Genomic DNA, 24852 nt, shown 5'->3' with positions numbered 1-24852 from the left:
AAGTTTAAAAGTGCTATAGAAGTGGAGGTTACTTCCTGGGTGAATGAAGTTGTTCCTCCCTCCTTTTCAATCTGGAGTCTTCCCCTCTTCTGTGCTATTCCCTGAACCGGGAATGGGCTTTGTTCTTACCCCTGCATGCCTCCATCAATTCTACTTCCATATATTAAAATAACTTATTTTCTCCAAGGTCCTGCTCACAGGATATCCCTTGTGAGAATTAAGCCTGAATACCTCCTAATCCCCACACTGACCTGGCAAGGATTATCACCCAGCCCTGACCCACATTTCTTACAGAACCATGTTTGGACCTGTCCTTTGCACTCATCCCTTTCTAGGTTTCATCATATCTATCTGTGTTTCCATATTATCTCTGTAATTAGACCATAAACTCCTTAAAGGCAAGAACCATGGTCTTATTCAGCTTTATGTCAATCACACTTACAAATACCTCAGAACAGATGTTCATTATTAATAAATGGTTTTTAACAATAATAATAGTTTACATTTATAAAGTGCTCTCAAGTTGACAAAGAGTTTCCTTCAGAACAATCTTCTGAACTAGGTAGGGCAAGTACTGTAACCTCAGTTTTACAGACAGAGAAACTGAGGTTCAGAAAAATAAAGTGACTTGTTCAATGGGGTCATAGAGCCATTCAAGGTCAGAGTCTGAAATCAAGCCCAAGTCCCCTGAGTCCAAGTCCTGTGCTCTTGCTACTACAGCACTATAAACTGAACAACGATGAAGCAAAGAAAGCCCTAATCCCATTTCGCTTCATAACAGAGGAAACAAAACATAGAGTAGTAAGCTACTTTGTCTAAGGTCACAGAGAAAGCCCACAGCAGAAACCACTCTCTGGCCTCCCATGAACGAGAAAGTGGCCCATACCTTCTCTAATAAGAAACTTCACAAATTTTCAATCCAGAAATGTAATCCTTTTAAAATAAAGATTTCTAAGGAACTACAAACCCTTAGCTACAGATAACAAGTAGAAAGACATAGGATCTTGGAAATGGCCATCAAATACACAATGTAAAGAGGACCTTAAAAATCAGACTGTTAGAACAGAGAATGTCATTTATTTCAATGTCTTTATTTTTATTGATCATCAATGATCAGGGGATTCTAAGATAACAAGTGACAGAATGTACCCCAACTGATCTCCTGACTCATCATCTGGTGTGTCCCTTACACTAAATAAGGTCAAAGGAAGTATATAAACACATTAACATTACTTCATGCTTCATTTATACATACTTCTTGACAAAACCTCTAAAACACACTCCTTATTACCATGGATGGCAAGAGAGAACCAAATGATACTAAGGTTAAGACCCTGTGAGTTACTGGTTATTGCAAATTATTTAGCTAAACCAGGGGTGGGGAGCCTGTGGCCTCGAGGCCCCATGTGGCCTTCTAGGTCCGTGGGTTTGGACAAATCCTTTTATTAAGGGGATTTGTTCTGTGAAGTTTGGATTCAGTCAAAGGGCTGCACTTGAGGACCTGGAGGGCCATGCGTGGCTTCGACGCCACAGATTCCCCACCCCTGAAGAACATTTTACCTCAAAATAAGGTAGGCAAAAGAACTTCTAATTTTAGAAGCACATTCCTAAAGATGTGTTAGTTCAACATGATAGCATTGGGAAAGCACACTCTCATGGAGGACCCCACCTTGAGGACAGCGTAGAAACCGGTGAAGGCTGATTGCTCTCAGAAACTCCATTACCAGGGGAACTGTGGTCGCTGTCTCCAATGGTGCTCCAGTGGTTTGCCTCTTCCTCAAATTCTTGCCCAGACATAATTCTTTCAATCTCTTCCTCTGATATCTTTGGTAGGGAATGAAAATGACATGTCATTATGGGAATGCAGCTTGTAATTACAGAAACATAATATGTCAGAGGTAGAAGGGGTTATAAATGTCACCACATGGAACGCTGGGACTGGAACATTCAACACATAATATCTAGAGCTAAAAGAGAACATACAATGTTAGAACTGGCAGGGGCTTCTGAACATAAAACATCAGATGCTCTCCAGTCCAACACTGCCATCATTTCCTAGATGATTAAACTGAAGCTCAGAGAAGTGACTTAACTTGTTCAAGGTCACAAAGTTAGGTAATAGAAAAATGGGCAGTAGAACCCTAGTCTCCCAAGCCCAGGGCTCTATCCGCTAATACCACAGAATTGGCTGACACAAGTGAGGATCTTGTCATTATACCAGCTGTATAGTTGGTTCCTGAGGTATTTGACATGGCAAAAAAATGAACTCACTTGCCATTTATTTACACAGTTTCTTCTTTTATTTTCTGGTCACATGTAGAGAAAAAGCAAATAATTTTTCTTAGGGGGCCTAGAAGCGATGGGAACAAATTACAAAGCATTTTATAAGCCCCATCCAGACAAATGGTATCATCAATCAGCAGGACATTTACTAGGTCCCCCACTTGCAACAACTTAAGACAAGGTGATGACAGGATTTATTGGAGGCTTTTCGGGGATAGAAAGACTTGTTCCATTTTAGAAGGGACAGCCAAGCCCTGTCAATCAGATGGTGAAGAGATTTGTCAGTATGTTTAGGTGGTGAAAAGGTTTGTTAGTATGTTTATGTACTGAGATGATAACAGACACCCTGGACCTCGTGGGGCCTCCTCTGAAAGAAATTGCTTTCACAGGGTATAATAGGCCACACTCCATTTATCATACAATGTTAACACTAGGAGGGTCCTTAGAACATGGAACATTAGAGCTGTATGAATGCTGCAGAATGGCAGAGATAGAAGAAGCCTTAGAACACTGAATGTACCTGGGGGTGGTGGCATGTGCCAATAAATCCCAGTTACGAGGGAGGATGAGGCTAGCAGATCTGAGCTCAGTTCTTAGCTACAGTGGACTATGCTGATCAGGTGTTCATATTAAGTCTGGCCTTAATACAGAGATCACCTGTTAGCAGGTGGCCACCATGTTGCATCAGGAGGGGTGAACTGGCCCAGGTCAAAACTCCTTTGCTAATCAGAGTGATATCAGGCCGGTGAGCAGTCCTTGTACTTCCGGCTGAGATGAGACAGGGAGACGCAGTTTAAAAAAAAAAAAGTAGGGGGAGGGAGGGAAGGAAAAGAAAGGGAAGCAAAAATACAGGAAGAAAAGGGGAATGGAAAAGAGAAAGGGAAGGGAAAGGGAAAAAGAAAGAAGAGAAAAGAGAATACTGAATTCAAAGAACATAAAGTGCTAGACCTGGGATGGACCAAAACATAGAATATTAGAGCTCGAGGGCATCTCAGAGATAATCTAGTCTAACCCTATCATGTTATAGATGAGGAAATGAAAGCCTAGAGTGAGGAAGTGATCTGTCCATGTCACATAGCTAGCTAGGTCTTAGACAGACCCAGTATTCAAACCTAGGTGTCTTGGCTCCCAGTCCCATGTCCAGATCAACAAATGATTTAAAACCTATATATTAAACACAGGTAAGAGCCCCTGATATACTGTTAGATAGAAAGGCTAGAGTCCTGAATTGTCTCAAGAGGCAACATAGCACAGTAAGAAGAACTATGGGTTGGTCTTCAGAGGACTTGGATTGAATCCTAGTTCTGCTACTTATTTACTTAGTACCTTAACCAAATCAGTTAACTTCTATTAGCCTCTAATTCCTCATCTGTAAAATGAGGAAGTTGAATTCGTCGATCTCTCAAGTATCTTTTCATTTCTAAATCCTATGATGCATACTTGGGAAAAATCCTAACACAATTTAACTCACACACAAAAAGCACTTGCTGGGGATGGCTATTCATTGGGGTAAGGAGATGTCTAAGACCTCTCCTCATGTATAAAATTTCTACTACTGTAATTCATTATTACCTGAGGAGATGGTAAAAAATAAAAGAGTGTAATGGTAAAGGAATTTGAACATCTTCCCTGCCCCTTGATAGGCTTAAGTGAATTTGAGGACTTTCCCCCGATTCGAAAATAAACTCTGCCCTCAATAGGCTGAATGTGGTCACATGGAGCCTGTGGTGGGAGATTTGTTTTTCAGGAACACCCACACCTTGTTACCTTGTGATTGGGTAGTGGGTCACGAGGGTTGTGATGTTCTCTGACCCTGGAGAAGGCAATATATACCCTGATGTGAGGTTTTGCTTTGGGGCTCGCTTATGGGAAGAGTTGTGTGATTTGGCCAGATGAGACTCTGGGCAACCACTGAGTCTTTGAAAAACCCAGATGTTAGTGCTTCTCTCTCTGTTAACTAACTAGGCATGGATGTAATGGTCAGACAGCTAGAAGCCCTGTCTATTGGTCTGTTTCTCTGTTGGTATTTTTTGTCTGCTTGTAACTTCTGTTTGTATTTTCTCTGAAGTTTAGGGTGCTGACTTTCCCCCCTGAACTAGGTAAATGATATATGTTTTATTAAAGTAAGATGGTTAACCCCTTTTTGAGTTGCTTTCCTTTAGAAAAGCAGATCAAATAACTTGTGCTAGCAGCCATCCTGGGTATGCTAGGGTGCTTGCTGCTACACAGAGCTAGGCAGTTTTCTATTTATATTTGCAATTGAGACTATTACATATCCTGGAACGACTTCAGTAGCAGTTCTGCTAATTTTGGAAGGGTGGCTACTTATGATCACAACACAGATCACATGATAAATTCTTAAGAAGGGCTTAAGAGTTGCTAGAAAAAAAAAATCTTTGCAATAAGACCCAGGCACATTATCTGTTAAAAATCTTAAGGATGTTTTTGGAGGGCAAAGGCAACTATTCCACATACCCTGGCACGAGGAAAAATTCTGGCCCTGGCACAGATGTAGTAACAAGGCCTGGCAGTGAACAGATGGGAAAGACACATATTACCCTTAGGATGCCTGGTAGGTAGGGGCATAGTACCAACCTGGACAGGCCCGATGCTTTTGTTCCTGCCCCCTGGCATACCATCTTCTCTGATTGCTGAAAGGAAACAGATGCCAGAACAGTTAGAAACACATCTCCAGAAATCTGGAGTAATAACAATAGCTCATTTCTTTCTGTAGCACTTTATACTTTTAAAGCATTTTTCTTCATAACAACCTTGTGAGGCCAATAGTTCAAGAAGCTGGGAAGGACTTTAGAACATATAATGTTAGAACACACAGCATGTAACAGAGGAGCTAGGAAAGGCCTCCCGAAGGAGGTAGCATGTGGGCACAGTGCCATGGAGAGCCAGGAGCAGATTTCCTATTTAAATTCCCTTATATTTAAGAAAATGGAACAGAGGTCCATAGAGAAATACATGTGGAAGTGAAGTAAAGGGAGGAATTAGGAAGATTAAAAAGTTTGTATAAAAAACCCTCAAAAAAGTGTTTTTTAATTTAATTAGGGGGCAAAGGTTTCATTATTATCTTTATACAATAGTATATGGGCAGTTTTGGGGGGGGGTGGCAACAAGTGGGATCGATAAGAAGGACAGCCGTTACTGTACATATTGCTAGAATAATGAGATTTGCCTCTGGGTTCTGAAACTGCTATCTGTATGACCTGGGGCAAGTCACTTAACCTCAACCAAGTCCCAGTTTCCCCTTTAATAAAATGGGAGTAATAAATTTTTAATATGTATTTAACATGGTTGTGAGGAAAGTGTTTTAAAGCTACCATTTATTTCCAGTCTATAAAACCAGAGGCTTCTTGAGCTTCTTGTACATTTTAATGCCCAATATGAAAACAGATGCTCTGTAAATGAATAAACAAACCTTCTTTTACCTTTGTCACATTCACCAAATTTACCAGGATATCCAACAAGCAATACAAATTTGTTGTTGCTGAGTTGATTTTTAGTTGTGCCCAGCTCTTTGTGACCCCATCTGAGGTTTTCTCGGCAGATAGCAATTTGCCATTTCTTTCTTCAGCTCATTTTACAGATGAGGACACTAAGGCAGACAGGGTTAAGTGACTTGCCCAAGGTCACACAGCTAGTAAGTGTCCAAGTTGGATTTGAATTCAGGCCTCCCTGACTCCAGGCCCAGTGCACTATCCCTTGTGCCAACTAGCTGCCCTCTAATCAATACCAATAAGCAGTCATTAACTGCCTAATATATGCTAGGAATTATGCTCAGTGCTAGAGATACTTTGTACGATGTAGAAAGCACTGTGCCAACATTGGGCTGAAGGATATACTGCAATGGGGGAGGACAACATGCACAAGAAGTGTCAGCTGCAAGTACTTTGGAAAGGGCAAAATAGATGGTGAAGCATTCTCTTAAAAGGCAATTCCACTAATAAAATTATAACACTTTCTGATCTTAAGCCATTTGATAGTGCCAAGGACCTTGTTGATGAGAATGAATCTAGCCTGTATCTGAACAGGAATTTCTAAAGCTATAAGGAACTTACTACTTCCTGAGGCAGCCCATTATTACACTTAAAGCTAGCTCTGATTGCTACCAAGTTTTTTCTTCTTTCAAGTCAAAATGTGACCACAACTTTGTGCTGCTTAGATTTTTGGGACCAAGGAAAACAGCCCAAATCCTTTTCCTTATAACAGAAGTAGCAGTGCAGTATAGTCAAAAAGCCACTGAACTTCGAATAGGCAGACTTGTGTCTGAATTCCTGCTCTGTCGTTCACTGATATGTATGTCCATGAGTTAATTATTTCACCAAAACGAGGAGAACAACTTTCATGAAGTTTTTGTGGGAAAAGCACTGGAAACTATGAAGCACTATAGAAAATTGATCTATTATAGCTCTTCAGATATTTACAGACAGCTATCCCCTCTCCTTAAATCTCTTTTCCAGGCTAAAAACTGCTAGGTCTTCCTTCTAAGCAGGAGAACTAGAGGTTTCAAGGTCACTAAAAGTAATTTCTAAATCCTTGAACCAGATCTTTAGGGCTAATCCAACCCTTTAATTTTATTTCTGAGGACACTGATACCCAAAGGGTTAAGTGACTTTCCCAAAGTCACAGAGCTAGTAAATGGGCAGTCAAGAGTCAAACCCAGGGGGCAGCTAGGGTGGCACAGTGCACTGGCCCTGGAGTTAGAAGGACCGGAGTTCAAATCCGGCCACAGACACAACACAAAAACTAACTGTGTGACCCTGGGCAAGTCACTTAACCCCAACTGCCCTCCAAAAATACAAAAAAAAAAAAAAAAAGCAAACCAAAACCCTTTATTGGGGCGGCCAGGTGGCGCAGTGAGTAAGAGTGCCAGCAGACCCAGGATCGGTTCCAGCCTCAGATACGTGGCGCCCACACAAAATAACTGGCCGTGTAACCTTGAGCAAGTTACTTAATCCCAATTGCTTTAAAAAAAAAAAAAGAATCAAACCCAGGTTTTCTGATCCTAAGCTCACTGGCGCTCCAACTGCACCATTCTTAACATTGAATCCTCTTGTGTTCACGTCCTTTATTTCAACATGAATGAGCAGGTGCACAATATTGGCTCCTGAGACCAGTAGCCCATTCTTCTGTTTGGGAAGTTCTTATTTTAAGTTCCGTCTGTGGAGCTGAAATCAACTTCTCTCCAACTTTCACTTCTGAAACCAACTTGAACTATTTCTTGGAGACAGTAAGGGGACTAGATCCTTGGCTGAGCTTCAATTCTCATAGAAATATGATTATACACTTAAGTATAACTGTATCTGGAGAAGGGAACAGCAAATCACTCCAGTGTCTGCCAAGAAAACCCCAAATGGGATCACAATTCGACTCTACTGAAATGACACCAATGCTACCACTGCCACCAACACTACCACCACCACATAACAGAATTACATACATAGAAACGCATGCAGGATTTACAGGCAGGGGTGCAGTGAACAGAACGCTGGACCTGAAGTCAGGAAGAGCTGAGTTTACATCTGGCACCAGACAGTCACTAGAGGTGTAACCACACCTGGGCAAGTCACTGCTTTCTAGAATTACTGGATCAATCCACAGCTCCCAATAGTTCTTCCATATTCCCATCTTTTCATGACCATTTCAATACCATCCCCATCTTTTGTCATGTTGGCCAATTTGTTGAGTGTGAGGTCAAACCTCACTATTTATTTGGCTTGTATTTATTATTTTGTGATTTGGAACATTCTTTCATATATTAATAGTTTGAAATTCTTTTGAGAACTATTTATTCATATCTTTATTCACGAATTGAATTTTAACATTAATTCTTAAGCTTTTTAACCAATACATGAAATGAACTCCCATGTCCAGCTCAATAATTCTGCTTTTCTTTCAATTCATAGACAATCTAACAGCACCACAGGTACCCTGATGGGTAGGGAAACCCAACTTTAGCTCTCTTTCTCTTATTAGGAACCTTTTCATTTGCTAACTACCTAAGTATCTAGTTAATAATTAAATTACTAAGAACCTTCATTATGTAAAAGAGCTCTTAGGAGTAGAAAAAAAATTCAGCACAATACAAAGGAAAAATTTCTACTTAGGTGTCAGGGGACTTGGAATCTGGTGTTGTCTCTGCTACTAATTATTGCCACTATTTTGGGCAAGTCATTTTGCTTTCCTGAGTCTCAGTTTCCTTAGTAGCAAAATTATGGTATTAGACTGTTCAGATTCTGCCAGTTCTAATATTTTAGAATACCCTAATCTCTTCAGTATTAACATTCTTTGTTCTCTGTCCTAATACTCTATGGTTCAAGGTTCCTTTCATTTGATGTATATTTCAAAGTCCCTTCTGCCAATAACATTTTATAGTCTGGGTGTTTACCAGCTTTAACGTTAAATGGTTCAGGACTGCTAAGAGTAGATCCAATTAATGTTCATTACATTTTCAGTCTTGCCTTCTTGGCAATGGCCAGGAGATGTCAGTGTTTCTCTCTCAGTCAGGGCGACCAAAGCTATGAAAAGGCAAATATTGTTAGGTTTTGGATACTTTGCCAAAATGGGGGACATTGCTGACCACTCTCCCAGCTTTATAACAGGGAGAAAAGATTTACATTATCCAGTCTTCCCTCACAAAAAACAAAAATACTTTAGCACGAGAGGAAAAAACAACACCCAACTTGCCAAATTCTCCCTCTGTGAAATTAGGAAGACTATAGCAGCCCCTAAGGAACCAAATAGCAAGCCTGTGCTGGTAAATATTTAACAACCAGCTTGGGGGGGGGGGGGGAAGGGGAAGGAGAGAAGAAAATATTTGCATGATGCACTTTTTGATTTAATCTGCATAATTAACATTTTCTCTCTCCTACATTTAAACAATAAAAAATAAATCAAGCCCTGATTTGTAGCATTTGCCAGTTTCTGAGGTATAAATGATATATCTTCAAAAAGGAGTCAGGAAATAAATGGAAATGAAAAAACTCAACAGAAACTAAGGGGAAAGGAGAGAGTGAAATCGGCTGCTCAGTTAGCAAGATGCCATTAGATGATAGAGGCTGTGGACAGGCAGCCTGTAATAGCAGGAATACTAGACTTGGAGACGAGAGACCCAGTTCTACCACATACCGGTGACTCGGGCTGTGGGTGAGTTAGTAGTTCTCCCTCTCTGGGTCTCTTCTAGACAAAGCCCTTTACTCACAACAACCTGACAAAACGAAAGCAGCAACACTGCTGGCTCAATCTACAGATGAAGAAACTAATGGCCAAAAGGGCAAGCGTATTATGAAGAGACATTCTACTGCTTACTTTCGTGAGAGTGGAAAAGTTATTTAGCTTCTCTGGGGCTCAGTTTCCTCCTCTGTAAATGAGGGGGTTAAAGAGATGATCTGTAAGATCTATTCCAGTTTTAAATCCCTTGATCAGTGAGAGAGCTGGCATATTCATCCTAGTTTTCAGATACCAACGCAGAGTGTTGTAGCCAAAAAAGCACAGAATTTGGATCTGGAGTTGAAGAGTTAGGTTTGGAACTGACTGAATGGCCTGGTACAAAGCCAGCCAAGGACTCTAGAGGAACATGGATGCCCTAGGGACCTGCAGCTGCTTTGTCACTTCTTCCTCCAGGCCTTAATTTCTTTGTAAAATGAGTGGAGAGGTTTCAAATCTAAGGGTTTTTAGAGTTTCAAATCCTATGGTTCTTAATATCCAGTGCAAATTCCATTCAAATGCACAGGTTATCAAAACAAATCCAAAGTCCCCTTTTCAGTCACCAGTCAGTCTTATCAGAAGAGATAGGAGAAAGAACTCATCTTTATGACTTTGTAAGACACTTGAAATCAGTCCCTCTGGATAAATCAGTGACCCTGAACAAGAACAATGCATTGCCAAAGACCTTTCATGTTCTGAAGTCCTAACTTTCCCTGTGGGTGAAATTCAGAGCTCTTGGGTTCAAAACCTGAATAGCATTTACCAGCTGTCACCTAACCTCTTTAAATCTTGATTTTCTAATCAGTAAAATAGGAATAATAGTTATAGTGCCTATCTCACAGGGTTAGAAGGCTTGAAATGACATAATAGATGCAAAATGTTTTACAAACTTTAAGCAGTATATAAATACCAGTTATTATTATTATTATTGAACCAAAAAAAGCATCCCACAAAGAACTCGTTGTTAAGCATCCCAACAATGGTGAGCCTCTGTAAACCACAGGGAATAAGCCTGAGGAATCTATTACTGGCCCTGAAATCCAAGACCTCTCTGAATTCTTCAGAGAAGTCAAGAAATGGCTACCTACAGGAAATTTTAATAGGAGTCACACTGTCAATGTAAACATCCCTCCCTCTCAGCACCTTTGTCCATAACATCACATCTTAAAGAGGGAGACACACAACGTACTAGTGTTTTGTCTTAGGGATGGGAGGTCTAGTTCCAATCAGGTTTGTGACACTTAGTAGCTATGTAATAGTTTTTTTTTAAAGACTACTTGACCAATAGCTCCTTGGACATAATATACCCAGATTTCAAGGCTTTTGATATAATCTCTCATATTATTCTTGTGGATATGATTAGAGAAATATAGGCTAGATGACAGTACTATTAAGCTGACTGACCAAACAGAAGAATAATAATGAAAGAGCTGATTATCAGTTTGAAGAGTGAAGTAGTAATGTCCTAGGATCTGTCCTTCACCCTGGGTTAGTTAACATTTTTATCAATGACCAAGGATAATTATGTAGATAGCATAAGTTGCTGATTTTACAGATATGAAACTAGGAGAACAGAATCAGATTTCCCACTCAAAAAAAAAATCTCTAAAAGCTAGAATTATGGGGGAGATAAGACTAGGCAACAGTTTCTATAAAGAAAGATCTTGAAGGTTTAGTGAACTGCAAATACAAAAGCAGTTGGCAGCATCTGTTACATAGCAGCCAAAAGAAGCTAATGTCCCCTCTGGTCTCATCCCAAAAGAAGGATGTAATAAGCTATTGCTGTCTGTCATGGTCAGACCACTTCTTCAGCATTCAAGTCTCTACATTACATCTTAAGAAGGGCATTAGCATTAATAAAGTAGAACATGTCCAGAAAAGGGTACCAAGATGCTTAATGAATGGAGACCATAAGGATTAATTGAAGAAACTGGGAATGTTTAGCCTGCAGTAGAATATAAAATCTCCTTGAAGCTTGGGACTTTTTCATTCTATTTTTTTATTCTGAGTGTCTAGCATAGTACCTCACATATCAACTCTTAACAAATGTTTGTTGGATTGTAGTGGAAAAGTATACCTCAAATTCTCTTAACAGGAAGGCCTATCAGACAGACATTTAGGAACTAGCTAGAGCCATGACAGGAGTGTAAACTTGTTGAGAAGAGCAACTTTTTTTTGGTCTCTCCAGAAAAACACCATGCATTCAATGGATGCTCAAAAATGCTTGTTAAACTAAGCTGAAATTGGTCATAACAGAGGGCAGAATTATATTTCTGAAAGGGGCTAAAAGTGGCAAGGTTTTCAGAGCATAGGATGTCAGACTATAGAGCTTGGAAGGTCATAGCTACTCCAAAGCAGTAACTCATATTTCACAACTTAAAGGTTTACTTCTTTCTTCATTGTGAGTTCCAACATTGTGAATTATAAGGAATCAGTATTTTTAGTCCCAATTTGCAAAGGAGGAAGTTGGGTCCAGAGAAATAAAAAGATTTGCCCACAGGTCACAAAGATTCTGCCAAATAGAGTCAGGATATGAACCCAGATGTCCTGACTTCAATTCTTTGGACTACATCAGGCTTATCTATGCTTATGACATAGAACATACAGGATGTTCAAGCAGGAAGGAACTTTAAAACATAGTGTTAGAACATAAAAGCCACAGCATTAGTGTATTTGAGAGTTAGTATAATAATAAATGGGTCACTGCTAGATGAAAATTAAAGTACATTTATACTCTTAAAATCTTTGGCCCAACGTGGCCTGGCATGCATCAGGCACCATCATTCCTATCTTGGATTTGTTTCAATAATGGTGGTACTTTAAACCAATGACAATGAAAACATAGCATTCCCCGATTCCATAGACAGTCTAAGCTCTTTTAGGGTTATTTTTTGTTGTTTAAATGTCTTGAGCAAAAAAGGAAGAACCTGCTAAATAGTCTGAAAAAAGCAAGCATTCTATATGTGAGAACTCTGGTAATGGCAAGAAGGGAAGAAAGCCAGAAAGAGCCACCCCCCCCCCCAAACGTGACTGAGAACAACAATCAAATCAAAGCATTTGAGAGAGTTCTTCAATTCTTCATTGTCCCTTATTCTCTGTAGCCAATCAGTTTCCAAAGAAACCAATCAGCAAACATTTATTAAGTAGCTATTATGTGCTAGGGACTATATAGATGCTAAAGAAAGAAAGACAAAGGCAAAACAGCCCATGGTCTGAGGGAGTTTTCATTCTAACAGGGAATAGTCCTGTATATTCTCCCGACACAGCACCTTCCTCTCCACTCAAATGGTGACTCTCCTAGTTTAGACCCTTATTACCTCTATTCTGGTCTACTGTGATAGCCTAACTGGCAGTGTTGCCTCCAGTCTCTCTCCTCCTTATTTGGCCCTTCACGTGAACTGCCAATATAAACATAATGCATGTTTCTAATCATGACATTCTTCTATTCAAAACTGTAAATGAGGGGCAGTTAGGTGGTGCAGTGAATAGAGCACCCAGTCCTGGTGTCAGGTGGACCTGAGTTCAAATCTGGTCTCATACACTTGACACACTTACTAGTTGTGTGACCTTGAGCAAGTCACTTAACTCCAATTGTCCTGCCTTCCTCCCTCCAAAAAAAAAAAAAAAGACAATCCCCCCCCTCCTGCAAAACTGTAAATGACTCCCACAGGATCACATCCAGATCCCTAATTCTGTTGTTCAAGGCTCTCTACAATCTTTTAGCATTGTTATTTTCTACTACTTCCCTCTTCATGAACTCTTCTGCTCCTGTCCAATTGATCTGATCTGTTCCCTGAGAACCACTTTGCCACCACTCCCAGGCTACATTTGTCAGCTGCTTACCCTTTTTTTGAGGCCCCATTCAAAGGTCATCTCCTCTAAGAGGACTTCCCTGATCTTCCCACCCCCCTCAGCTAAAGCCAGAAGATATCTCTTTTTCTCCCACATAGCACGATGTCTTTCCCTCACTGCATTGATTAATTACCCTTATATTGGCTTAACAGTAACTACCTGTGCCCTGGCCTTTTCTACCTTACTAGTCTAGGAGCTCACTGGGGTGTGGGGGAAGTGAGAAGGAAGGGACATATTTTATGACTCTCCAAGGTCCTCTATAGTTTATAAGGAGTTTTATAGACCTGACTTTAGTAGATCCCCATAATAGTTCTGTAAGCTATTCTGGATAGATTTCAATTCAATTCAACAAATATTTAATTAATGCCTACTATATGCAAGACACAGTGTAAGGTCCTTGGATACACAGAGAAGACCAAAATAGTAGGCCCTGATTGCCAAGAGTTTACTGGGGTGGTGGAGGGAAGGGGAAGAGAAAGAGACAAGAGGTATACAAATATATACATTCAAGAGGTACACAAATAAATACATACCCCTAAAAGACAAGAGGTACACAAATAAATACATAAAAGGTAATTTGAGGAGAGAGTACTAACAACTGAAGAGTCACTGAAACTTCAACAGCAAAAGTAAAATCTGAATGAAGCCCTGAAGGAAGATGAAGCAGCACAGAGGAAGATTGTCCAGGCATGGGGGACAGCTTGTACAGAGATAGAAGACTAAAGATCAAGTTAGGGGGAAAAGATGAAAGAAGACTGGAAAACTGGGTTGAGGCCAGATTGTGAAGGACTTTAAAAGACCAGGACAAAGGGTTTGCAATGAATTCTAGAGGCAATAAGAAGCCAGAGACTTTTGACCAAGGTGGTGATGTTCCTTAGAATTTTACCTGAATTTTAGAATTAACCTGTTCCTTAGATTTTTGGGGGGTAGGGGGTGGAAGAGAACTGTGTAGAAAAAGAAGAAACTGAATAAGGATATCAACTAGGAAGCAATTACAATGCTTCAGGGGAGAGGTGATTAAGGCTAGGACTTAGGTAGTAAATATAGGAGTGAAGAGAAGGGAAGGATTTGAACAATATTACAGAAGTAGAATTAATAAGACTTGGCAACCGATTGAAGACAGAGACGGAGATGGAGAAAACCGAGGCCCAGAGACAGTAAGTGATTTGCCCAAAGTCTTTTACACAGCAGGTAACTGAAGCAGGATTTGAACTAATATTTTGGCTCTAAATTGGGTATTCTTTCTACCATACCACAGGAGCTTGGGCATATGTCTTTATTCCCCTACCTATGAGGCCTTGAGAGGAAGGATTATGTCTTTCATTGATATACTGATTTGTATTTTCCAAGCACGTCCTTTATGGATAGAGGGCACTTAAGAAATGTTTGTTGAGGGAATTATTGGCTGTCTAATGAGTTCCTCTGTAAGGAATCTTAGCACACAGAATGTTAGATCAGAGAACATTAGACCTGAAATGAAATTTATAACAGACAAATGTTAGAGATGGAAAGGACCTTGGAGTACAGACCATTAAGAACTAACTAAAAGGACTCTTTAGTACATGAGCTAATGTATATAGAAAGGACCTTAGAAAGCATTTGGGTGAGAAGCAACCAATATAGAAAAAGAAGTGATGCTCCAGGAATTGACTATAGACCTCTTGGACATGAAGACAGTAGTTCAGGAACTTCAACTGTCTAGATACTGGAGCCAATTTCTTTCTCTCACTCTATACTACCTGGAGCTACTGATAAAAATGTGAACTTCTTTAGTGAAAATTTCATCCTTCAAGAGGCCAAAGAGGAAACAATGGAAATGCTTATTCTATACCTAATTCCAACAAAGCATTACATTAGTAGAAAAAACAGGAACCTTGGAAGTACATGACCATTCTATTAGAATCTGTGCTTGGCAAGAAGCACGGACACTAAAATTGGGAGAAGATTTCAAAGATTCAGAAGCAGAAGCAAAGGCAAAGAAAGCTGGCTCAAGAGGGTTGAGAAGCTCTTAAGAACAAAGATCTGAGGGCCCAAGATAAAGTCTTCTAATGAGGAGGAAAAGCAGGCACTTCCCCAAAAGACTAAAAAGTGCGGCTACACAGGCAGCTCATCAAATTCGGATTTTAAAAAGGCTTGCCAGAATACGGAAGCTAGTACAGACAACTCAGGATGGACACGAAGAAAAGTAAGGTCCTAGCAGGAACGCATCTGCAATGCTCCTGTGCAGAATAAGCTGAGGCTAGCAAGGAACCCTAAGAACAACAGAAAGAAATGTGAAAGAAGGAGGAAAAAAAGAATAATGCTGCTAAAGAAAAAGCTAAGAAGGCAACACTATTCAACTTTTTTATTTTCCCTTCCAAGAACAATGATGTTTGGACTGGGAAGGACATATCAAAAATTATTCACAGGGAGTAGTACAAAGCCAAGATTAAGTGAGGAAATGGTCCAATAGTATCCAGTAAATCTCAATGAATTTCAAGCTACCAGACTTTGTAAAAGCTACATTTAAAAAGATGTAATTTCTGAGTTGCTATTATCATTCTCTGAAAGCCAGAAAAAAGAAGAGGAGGTGATGTAGGAATGGAGAAGGACAAATGTTCCAGTTAAAAAAAAAAGGGAAAAGGGTAATCTACAAACTGGAAGAAAGTGAGCTAGAGTTTTATTTCCTGGAAAAATTCCAGAACATTAAGAAAATGATTTCTGAATACTTAGAAAGGGAACAGTGATCATTAAAAGCCTGCCTAGCAGGTCATGCCAGATTCATTTAATTTCCTTTTCTCATAGGGTAGATTGGTATAGCAAGTTAATGCTACAGATCCACTTAGATCTCAGCTAAGCATATTAAAAGGTTTTGTATGCTACTGTTGTGTTTAAAATGAGAGGTAGCATGGTGTAGTGGATAGCTGAGTAGGGCTTTGAGTGAGGAAAATCTACTTTGACATATACTTCCTATGTGATACTGAGCAAGTCACTTAATACCAGTTAGCTCTCTAAGACTATATGTTGCATAATAGCTGATCTTATTGGTATAGTTTTCTTTACCTAGATTCCTCACTAGGAGGCATTCTTAATGCCAGTGAAATTAGGGAGAGAAATAGATACAAAATATAGTAATTAATGATATGATGTCAATTTGGAAGGTGTTGTTAGTGTCCCAATGTTCTAAGCTTGTCCTTATGTGATCAGCATTTTAATCAGCAACATGTGAGAAGGCATAGATGACATGAAACTTGGAGGGTCAGCTAACAAGTTGGATAAAAGTTAGAATCCTAAAAGATTCTGAAGGGTAGAATGATGGGCCAATTGATGAAGTTTAATAGAGATAAATGTAAAAACTATGACACAGGCTCAGAAATCAATTTTACAAATGAAGGATGGGGAAGGCATAGCTGACAGCAGGTCCTACAAAAAAGATCAAGGATTTTAGTGTATTACGAGCTCAGTATGAATCGACAGTATGACATGGTAGCCAAAAAAGCTAATGTTATCCTAGGCTGCATTAGGAAAGGGGATAACAAGGGAGCAAAGAGTGTCAGTGTACTCTACTCTGGTCAGACTGCACAGAGAATACAATGTTCTGGGAACCAAATTTTTGAAAAGACACAAGACAAACTGGGGCATGTCTGGAAGAGGGTGGTCAAGATGAAAAGACCATTAGAAAACATGCACAATGAAGATCAGTTGAAAGATTTGAAAAGAAACTCTAGAAAGACAACATAGGTGTTGCCTTTAAGTATATCAAGAGTTGTCACATGGAAGAGGGATTATACTCATTCTGCTTGGTCCTAGAGGTCAAAACCAAGAACAGGGGTTACAAGTTGTAAAGAAGCACATTTTAACTGGCAGTAGGAAAATCTTGCTAATGATGAAAGCAATACCAAAATTGGAATGGGCTTTCCCAGAAGGTAAAGGGTCTTCAAGCAGAGGCTATAAAACTGTTTGTTGGGGATATTGTTGAACATTCTTGGTCAAGGATAAGATTTGTACTAGGCTAGCACAACATGGATCATGAGAACACAGGACACTGAGTGTCAGAAAGAACCTAACACTGGCGGGGTTGCTGTGTGTTCGCAGAGTTTCTCTTACCTTTCCTGTTCATCCCCATCTGCAGGCACTTGAGCAGGCGGCAATACTGACATCGGTTCCGCTGTTTGCGGGACATGACACAATTTTTGTCACGACTGCATCTGTATACCCTCTTATTACAAATGCTCCTTTTGAAAAACCCTTTGCAGCCTTCACAGGAAATGATACCATAGTGCAACCCTGTAGCTCTGTCTCCACAGATAAGGCAGGTTCGCAGTTCAGCTCGATCATCTGGAACAGAAACTAAAAAATAGTTCATGTTAAAAAATGTTCTGTGAGCCAAAACAAAGATTTAAAGACTGTGGTATTGCCACAGGTATTTTTCCCCCATGAATTTAAGGAAATGCCAGAGTCTGGTGTGTACTCTGGGAAACTCAGAAACACTACGGGAAAGCACAGTCAGGACCTAGTCCAAGTTAGACAACATGAGACTGCAAAGTCTCTCAGAAAACAGAATGCTAAAAGACAGACGCTTGAATGGCAAATCAGGAAAGGATCTGAGCTCTCATCTAGCTCTCATTTTGGAGACAAAGAAATAGAGAAAGGAAGAAACTTGCCCAAAGTCATTATGTGAGTAGCAGTACTGAGGTAGGAAGACAAGTTTTCTTAGCTCCCAGACCCAGGTCAATTTGCTCTTTAGTTCAAAAGAAGCAATAGCTTAATAGCCACATTTCCCTCCTCTCTTAATGTTAAAAGTGTCCATAAACAGTTGAAGTCAAAGTTAAAAAAAAAAAGGCCAAGTGACAAATTAAATAGCAACATCAGGAAATGTAGGGAATAGACAGAGTTGATCAAAATCCATTATTGCTGTCCGAGTGCACTGTTTATCTGGGACATAGGACTTTGGTGCCTGTACACACCAGTAAAATTAAAATTCAACAGGTACTTATGTGAAGACATTATGTCCAAGGCACTGAGTCTTATGGTAGGAGACATGAAGAGACAAAAAACACACTGTCCTCAAAAAAGCCTAAAGGATAACACATATATTCTAACTTTATTAACACCCTGGGAGAGGCAGCGTAGGGTAAAAAGTATGGTCTCAATTTCAAAGCAGTAAGACTTGAGTTCAATTCTTCCTCAAATATACACTGTCATGGGTCACTTACTGTGACCCTGGGGAAGTTACATAGACTGATTTTCAAAGTTGCTACTCTGCTCCTTATGCCAATGAAATCACAAGCCCAGTGTCTCTCCCTATTATTAATGACCCTTCACCTCACTTCCAATGATTATTACTCCAAATCCTTTCTCCTCTCACTGCTAACTCACTAATCATATTTAGAACAAATGATTTTCATTAAGAAGGCTGAGGACTTCTGACAGGAATGTCCTTAATTCCCCTGCTCTAATCTTGAAAACTTCTCATAAGCAGTACCTTTTCCTTCATTCTCTCCTTCAATTACAGACGAAGATATCCTTACTATACATCAAGGCTCATCTCTCCACCTCTGCGCTCGGTTCAGTTTACTCTTATTTCCTAAAAGTCCTGAAGTGACGAATAGGATGGTTTCTGAAGAACCTTCCAAGACCCATGAAGTGACGCAGAGCACTTAGCTCATTTCGCCCCCTCTACTTGTCCTCTTCTCTCTGTGCCAGCCCTGTAATGATGTCACTAATTCCTGCAGCTTCAGTCTTTAATTTTGCTTCTACTTTTATGTAGGTAATTCTCCAGATTTTATCTACAGTATTGACTTCTTGACTCTCGACCAACTTCTTTAACTTCCTTAAGGATATTACAGCTTAAATGTCCTACTGACATACAACATATCTGAACTCAACATGTTCAAAACAGAGTTCATTATCTTTTCCCCTATATCTTGTTCTGACTTGATTTTCTGTAATACCAGAGAATAGTGCTATAGTCAAAGTTGTAGGAAATTACTCAAGCAGTGGATGAAGGATGGATTGGAGAGGTAAAGCTTAGAAAGAAGATTATTTACAAAGGTTGTTATTATAGTCTGGGCAATAAGGGTTTAAACTACAAGACTAGTAATTAGAGGGGTGAGGGATGAAGAATTTAAAGATGAATTTATTATGATGATAAGATTAATAGACTAAGAATGTACCCTCAAAAACTTAAATTAAGAGGAGAAAGTGGCTTAAACTAGAAAAGGAATTTGTTTTTGACATTTTCTTGAATTTGAGGTACTTCTGGACATGCAGGAAGAAATATCCAGCAAAGACCTGGAAATGCAAGACTGAGATTTGAGAGAAAGGTTAACACTGGCCTGCATAACTTGTAGCCCAAGGGCCACTTACAGAACACCAAAGATTTTCAGTGGTCCTGAAAAATGTAGAGGAAAACATCTGTGGGCCACAGGTTGTTCAGGCCTAGGTTAGAAGTTGATTTATAGGAGAATCATCCTTAAATAAGTGGTAATCAGTATGCTACAAAACCACAACAGAGTCCTCACTCCTGGAAGGCAATCCTTCTACACCTCCTTTATAAACTCACTATCCCACTCTTTATTGTCTCTCCCAAACCTTTTCATTCCTCCTCCATTCATTTCCTTCCCAAGAGTCCCCCTCCTCAAACCCTCTCAGCTCCAAACTTTGCCTCCTATTTTACAGGAAAAAATCGAGGCCATTCACTAAGAGCTCCCTCTTCCTCAATTCAGAGTCATTCAGATGACTTCTCCCATTATCTCTTCCTTCGAGTCTATCTCAGACAACGAGGTAGCCCGACTTCTAACCAAGACAAGCTCTTCTATCTGTACATGTCAATCCATTCTATCCTGTCTCCTCCAAAACATTTCCCCCTCTGTCATTCCCATTCTATCCCTTATTTTCAGTCTCTTCCTGTCTACTAGCTCCTTCCCTACTACCCAGAAACATGTCCACACTCCCCTGTCCTCAAAAAAAACATGTACTTGATCCTTTTATCCCAGCTAACTACTGTCCTATATCTCTGCTATGTTTTGTGACAAAACATTGACCTGTACTCTACTTTTCTTCTTAATCTCCTACAATTCAGTTTCCAGCCTCATCATTCAATTCAAAGTGTTTTCTCCAAAGTTACCAGTGATCTCTTAATTGCCAAATCCAATGACCTTTTCTCAGTCTTCAGTCTTGACTTCCCTGTAGCCTATGACAGTTGATCAATCAATTAATAAACATTTAAAAACCTATATGTGCCTGGCTAAGCACTGGGTACATAAAAAGAGGCAAAAGAGAGTTCCTTCCTTCAAGGAGCTTAACATTTCATGGGGGAGACAACATGCAAGCAGATATAAACAAAGCAAGCTATAATATCACATACATGTTGTATGTGTGTGACACACATATGACATACGACACACTGGAGATAATTAACATAAGGGAGGCCCTGGAATTAAGAGGGGTTGAGGAAGGCTTCCTGTAGAAGGTAGCATTTTAATTGGGACTCAAAGAAGTCAGAGAGGTCAGTAGGTAGGGAGGACAGAAGAGGGAGACTGTCCAGGCATGGGGGAGAAAATGCCTGGAGCTAAGAGACTAAATTAAATGTCTTCAGCAATGAAGCAGTGTAACTGGATCAAGGAGTACAAGTCAGGAAGTAAGGTGTAAGAAGACTACAAAATGTTAAGAGGGGGCTAGATTTGGGAGAGCTTTGAATGCCGAACAGAGCATTTTGTATTTGATCCAAGAGACAACAGGATCCCAGAGACATGAGTTTATTCAGTAGGAGAGTGCTATGACCTGACCTCTGCTTTAGAAAAATCACTTTCGTGGTTAAATGTAGGATGGATTGGAGTGCTGAAACTTGAGGCAGGCAGACCCACCAGCAGATTACTACAATAATGTAGGTATGAGGTGATAAGAGCCTATACTAGAGAGGTGGTACTGTCAGGAAAGGAAGGGATACATACATTCCAGGGATGTTGCAAAGAATATGGGGTTGAGTGAGAGATAATGAGGAAACCAGCATGACTCCTAGGGTAGGAAGGAGCCTGAGGGACTGGGAGGATGGTAGTGTCCTTTCCAGTAATAGGAGGGATTTAGAGCTAAGAGAGTTGATCACTCCCTCCTCCTTAATACTTTCTACTCTTTAGGTTTTGGGGATACTTCTCTCTCCTGGTTCTTGTCCTACATATCTGACTGACTGCTCCCCTTCCCAGCTTCCTTGATTGGATCCTCCTCCAGATCATGTCTGCCCCACAAGGTTCTGTCATGGGCCCTCTTCTCCCTCTATACTATTTTAATTAGTGATCTTATCAGCTCTTTGTTTATTTGTTTTATTTAATTACCATTTCTTTGCTGATGATTCTCAAATCTACTTATCCTGCCCTAACCTCTCTGCTGACTTCCATTCTTACATCTCCAACATCCTTTCAGACAACTTCAAGTAGATATCCAGTATACATTTTGAACTCAACATGTCCCAAAATGAACTCATTTTTCCCCCAAATCCTCCTTCCTTCCAGGGTACTTTCCAGGGTACTACTATGCACCCAGTTACACTGGCTTACCTAGGTGTCATCCTCAACCCCTCACTATCTCTCACCCTTCCACCCCTTGCTCCCCCCACTCCCAATCTGTTGCCAAGGATTGCTGATTTCACCTTTTCAACATTTCTCAAATCTCTCTGCTACCTTTTTTCCCCTCTGCTACTCCAAAAACCCTGTGCAGGCCTCCACTATCTCATGATTGAACTAGTGCAATATCAAGTTGATGGGTCAACCTACCACCTTTCTCTCCTCACTCTCGCCCATCCTCCATTCAGCCACAAAGCGATCACCTAAAGCCACAAGTCTGATCATGTCACCATCATACACAATAAACTCCAAATGGTTCTCTATACATCCAAGATCTAATGCAGTATCCTCTGTTTGGCATTCAAAGCCTTTTATAACTTAGCTGCCTCCCATCTCTCCAATATTCTTATACTTTGTATCCCCCAAAATATTCTCCAGTTTAATATCACTATGGCTTCCTTGTTGTCTCATGAACAAAATACTCTGTCTTGGCTCTGGACATTTTATCTGGTTATTCTCTGCCTGGAATGCTTTCCTTTCTCATCTCTATCTCCTGACTTCCCAAGCTTTCTTTAAGTCCCAACTAAATTCTCACCTTTTACAGGAAACTTTTCCCAACAGCTGACTTCCCCTCCCCCACCATCTCCTCTTTCACCCCTATATTTTATGAAGAGGTGGTCTTTCTCCTTACCAAGGCAAACCCCTAGAGGGAGGCATGTAGATATGCAGCCTTGATCCCATCCCATCTTCTCTGGCAGATTTCTCCCCCATCAGTGTCTCTCTAATCATCATCATTTCAATCTCTCTCTGCTGCCTACAAACATTCCCATGTATCTTCCAGCCTTAAAAATCTACATTTGATTCAACAGCTAGTTTCTATCCTGTATCTATCTTCCCCTTTTCAGTTATACTCCTTTGACAAAACTAGATATATTTGCTCACTTAAATCTAAACACTCTGAAGCATGGCTTCCAGTCTCACCATTTAACTTAACCTACTTTTTTGAGTCACCAGTGATGTCAACTGTCAAAACTTAAGGTTGCTTTTTTTTTCTTATTTGTCATCCTTCCCACCCTCTCTGTAACCTCTGACTATGCTGAGCATCTTCTATTGGACATGCTATTTTCTCTCTTTTCTCAGTGAATTTCACGACGCTGTTCACTCTTGATTTTCCTACCTGCCCAACTCCTTTTCAGTCTCCTTTCCTAGATTCTTATCCAGCTCATAGCTACCCACTGTGGGTTGTCTCTCAGAGCCCTGTCCTGAGCCATCTTCTCTTCTCCCTCTAATACTTTCATGTTTGTTGATCTCATTTACTACTGTGTGTTTAACCATCACCTCTGTAGAAGATTCCCATTCTATATATCCAGCCCTAACCTCAATGAGTTCCAATTTCAAATTACCAATTGCCTTTTGGGCATCACCAATTTGATGCCCTAAATGAATCTCAAATGAAATACAGAAAAAAAAAATCTAACTCATCATATTTACCTTTCCCAAATTTTTTTCTCTTTCAAACCCTATTTCTTTTTTCTTATCTTTTTAAAATTCTATTTTTGTTATTTTCAGTTCTAAATCTCTCTCCTCCTTCTACCTCCCTTACCCATTGAGAAATCAAGAAAAATAAAATCCGTTATAAAAATGTAAAGACACATAGATTTCTACATTAGCCATTTCCGGGGGGGGGGGGGGGAAGCAAGAAAAAGAAATAGAAGTAAAGCTGTATTAAAGAGTATGGACAGTTTAATAACTTTTTGGATAGGTTCGAATAGCTTTCCAGATGGCTGGACTAGTTCATACCTTTACCCAATCTACACTTGGAACTGCACTCTGATTCCATCATCCCTCCTTTATCTAGCAGTGGTTAGCATGTAACATCATGAGTCCTTTGGAATTGTTTCTGGTCATTGTGTTGATGAGTTATTTAGTCTTTGGAAGTTGATTATCTTTATAATACTGCTGTTATTATATAAATTGCTATCCTGGTTCTGATCACTTCACTCTGCATCAGTTCATACAAGTCTTCCCAGGTTTTTCTGAAACCATCCCCTTCATAATTCTTACAGCACAAAAATATTACATATTCATATACCATAAACTTGTTCAGTCACTCCCCAATTAATGGGTATCATTTCATTTTCCAATACCTTGCTACCACAAAAAGAGTTGCTATAAATATTTTTATACAAATGGCCCCTTTTCCTCTTTTTCTGATCTCTTTGGGATATAAACATAGTAGCAATGCATTGCTGGATCAAGTTTAATAGTTTTTTGGGTATAGTTCCAAATTGCTTTCCAGAATGGTTGGACTAGTTCATATCTGTAACAAGAATTCATTAGTCTCCTATTTTCTTACAACCCCTCCAGAATTTGTCATTTTCCTTTTTAATTTTAATCATCTCAGTGAATCTGATGGGTAGGAAGTGGTACCTCAGAGTTGTTTTAATGTTCTTTTTTCTAATTATTAGTGACTTATAGTATTTTTTCATATGGCTATTGATAGCTTTGAGTTCTTCCTCTGAAAACTGCCTATTCCTTGACTATCTAATGGGATATGATTCTATCAAAGTTTACTATTACTTTCAAGAGTACCACCATCTCATCCTCAACTCTTCTCTCATACCCACTTCACATATCAAATGTGTAGCCAGGTCTGGGCATTTCTTTACTTCTTTCCCCTTACTCAACTACTACCCTAGTTCAGGTTTTCATCCTCTCAAACCTAGACTATTGAAATGGCCTCTTGACTTGTCTCCTTGGCTTCAATCCCTCCCCACTCCAATCTACCTTTTATTCAGCTACCAGTGTTTTCCTGAAAGTGTAAAGTCTGACCATGTAATTCCTACCCATACGCCCAATTCCAGTGGTTCCCTATTATCTCCAGGATCAAATACAATATATTGTTTTATATTTAAAAGTTCTTCACAACTTGGTCCCTTACTACTTTTCTGGTCTTTTT

At 39.8% G+C, this 24852-nt stretch overlaps 1 protein-coding gene across 2 annotated transcripts in view; it reads right to left on the bottom strand.

The window, feature by feature from the left end:
• Nucleotides 1–24852, bottom strand: part of NR6A1 (nuclear receptor subfamily 6 group A member 1) — a 251344-nt gene that overhangs the window by 30792 nt on the left and 195700 nt on the right. For both annotated transcript variants that reach the window (XM_069082779.1, XM_069082780.1), the window contains exons 3-5: nucleotides 17440–17682; nucleotides 4879–4934; nucleotides 1670–1824 (exon numbers count right to left, since the gene is read on the bottom strand). In XM_069082779.1, the coding sequence (XP_068938880.1) occupies nucleotides 1670–1824; nucleotides 4879–4934; nucleotides 17440–17682 (454 nt within the window). The remainder of the gene's footprint in view (nucleotides 1–1669; nucleotides 1825–4878; nucleotides 4935–17439; nucleotides 17683–24852) is intronic.

Source organism: Petaurus breviceps, unplaced genomic scaffold (genome assembly GCF_028583685.1).
Source record: "Petaurus breviceps papuanus isolate PSGF00001 unplaced genomic scaffold, PetGlider_PUasm1.0 171, whole genome shotgun sequence".
NCBI classification, from domain to species: Eukaryota; Metazoa; Chordata; class Mammalia; order Diprotodontia; family Petauridae; genus Petaurus; species Petaurus breviceps.
Note: the sequence above shows the minus strand (reverse complement) of the source record. Positions and strands in the feature narration are given on the sequence as shown.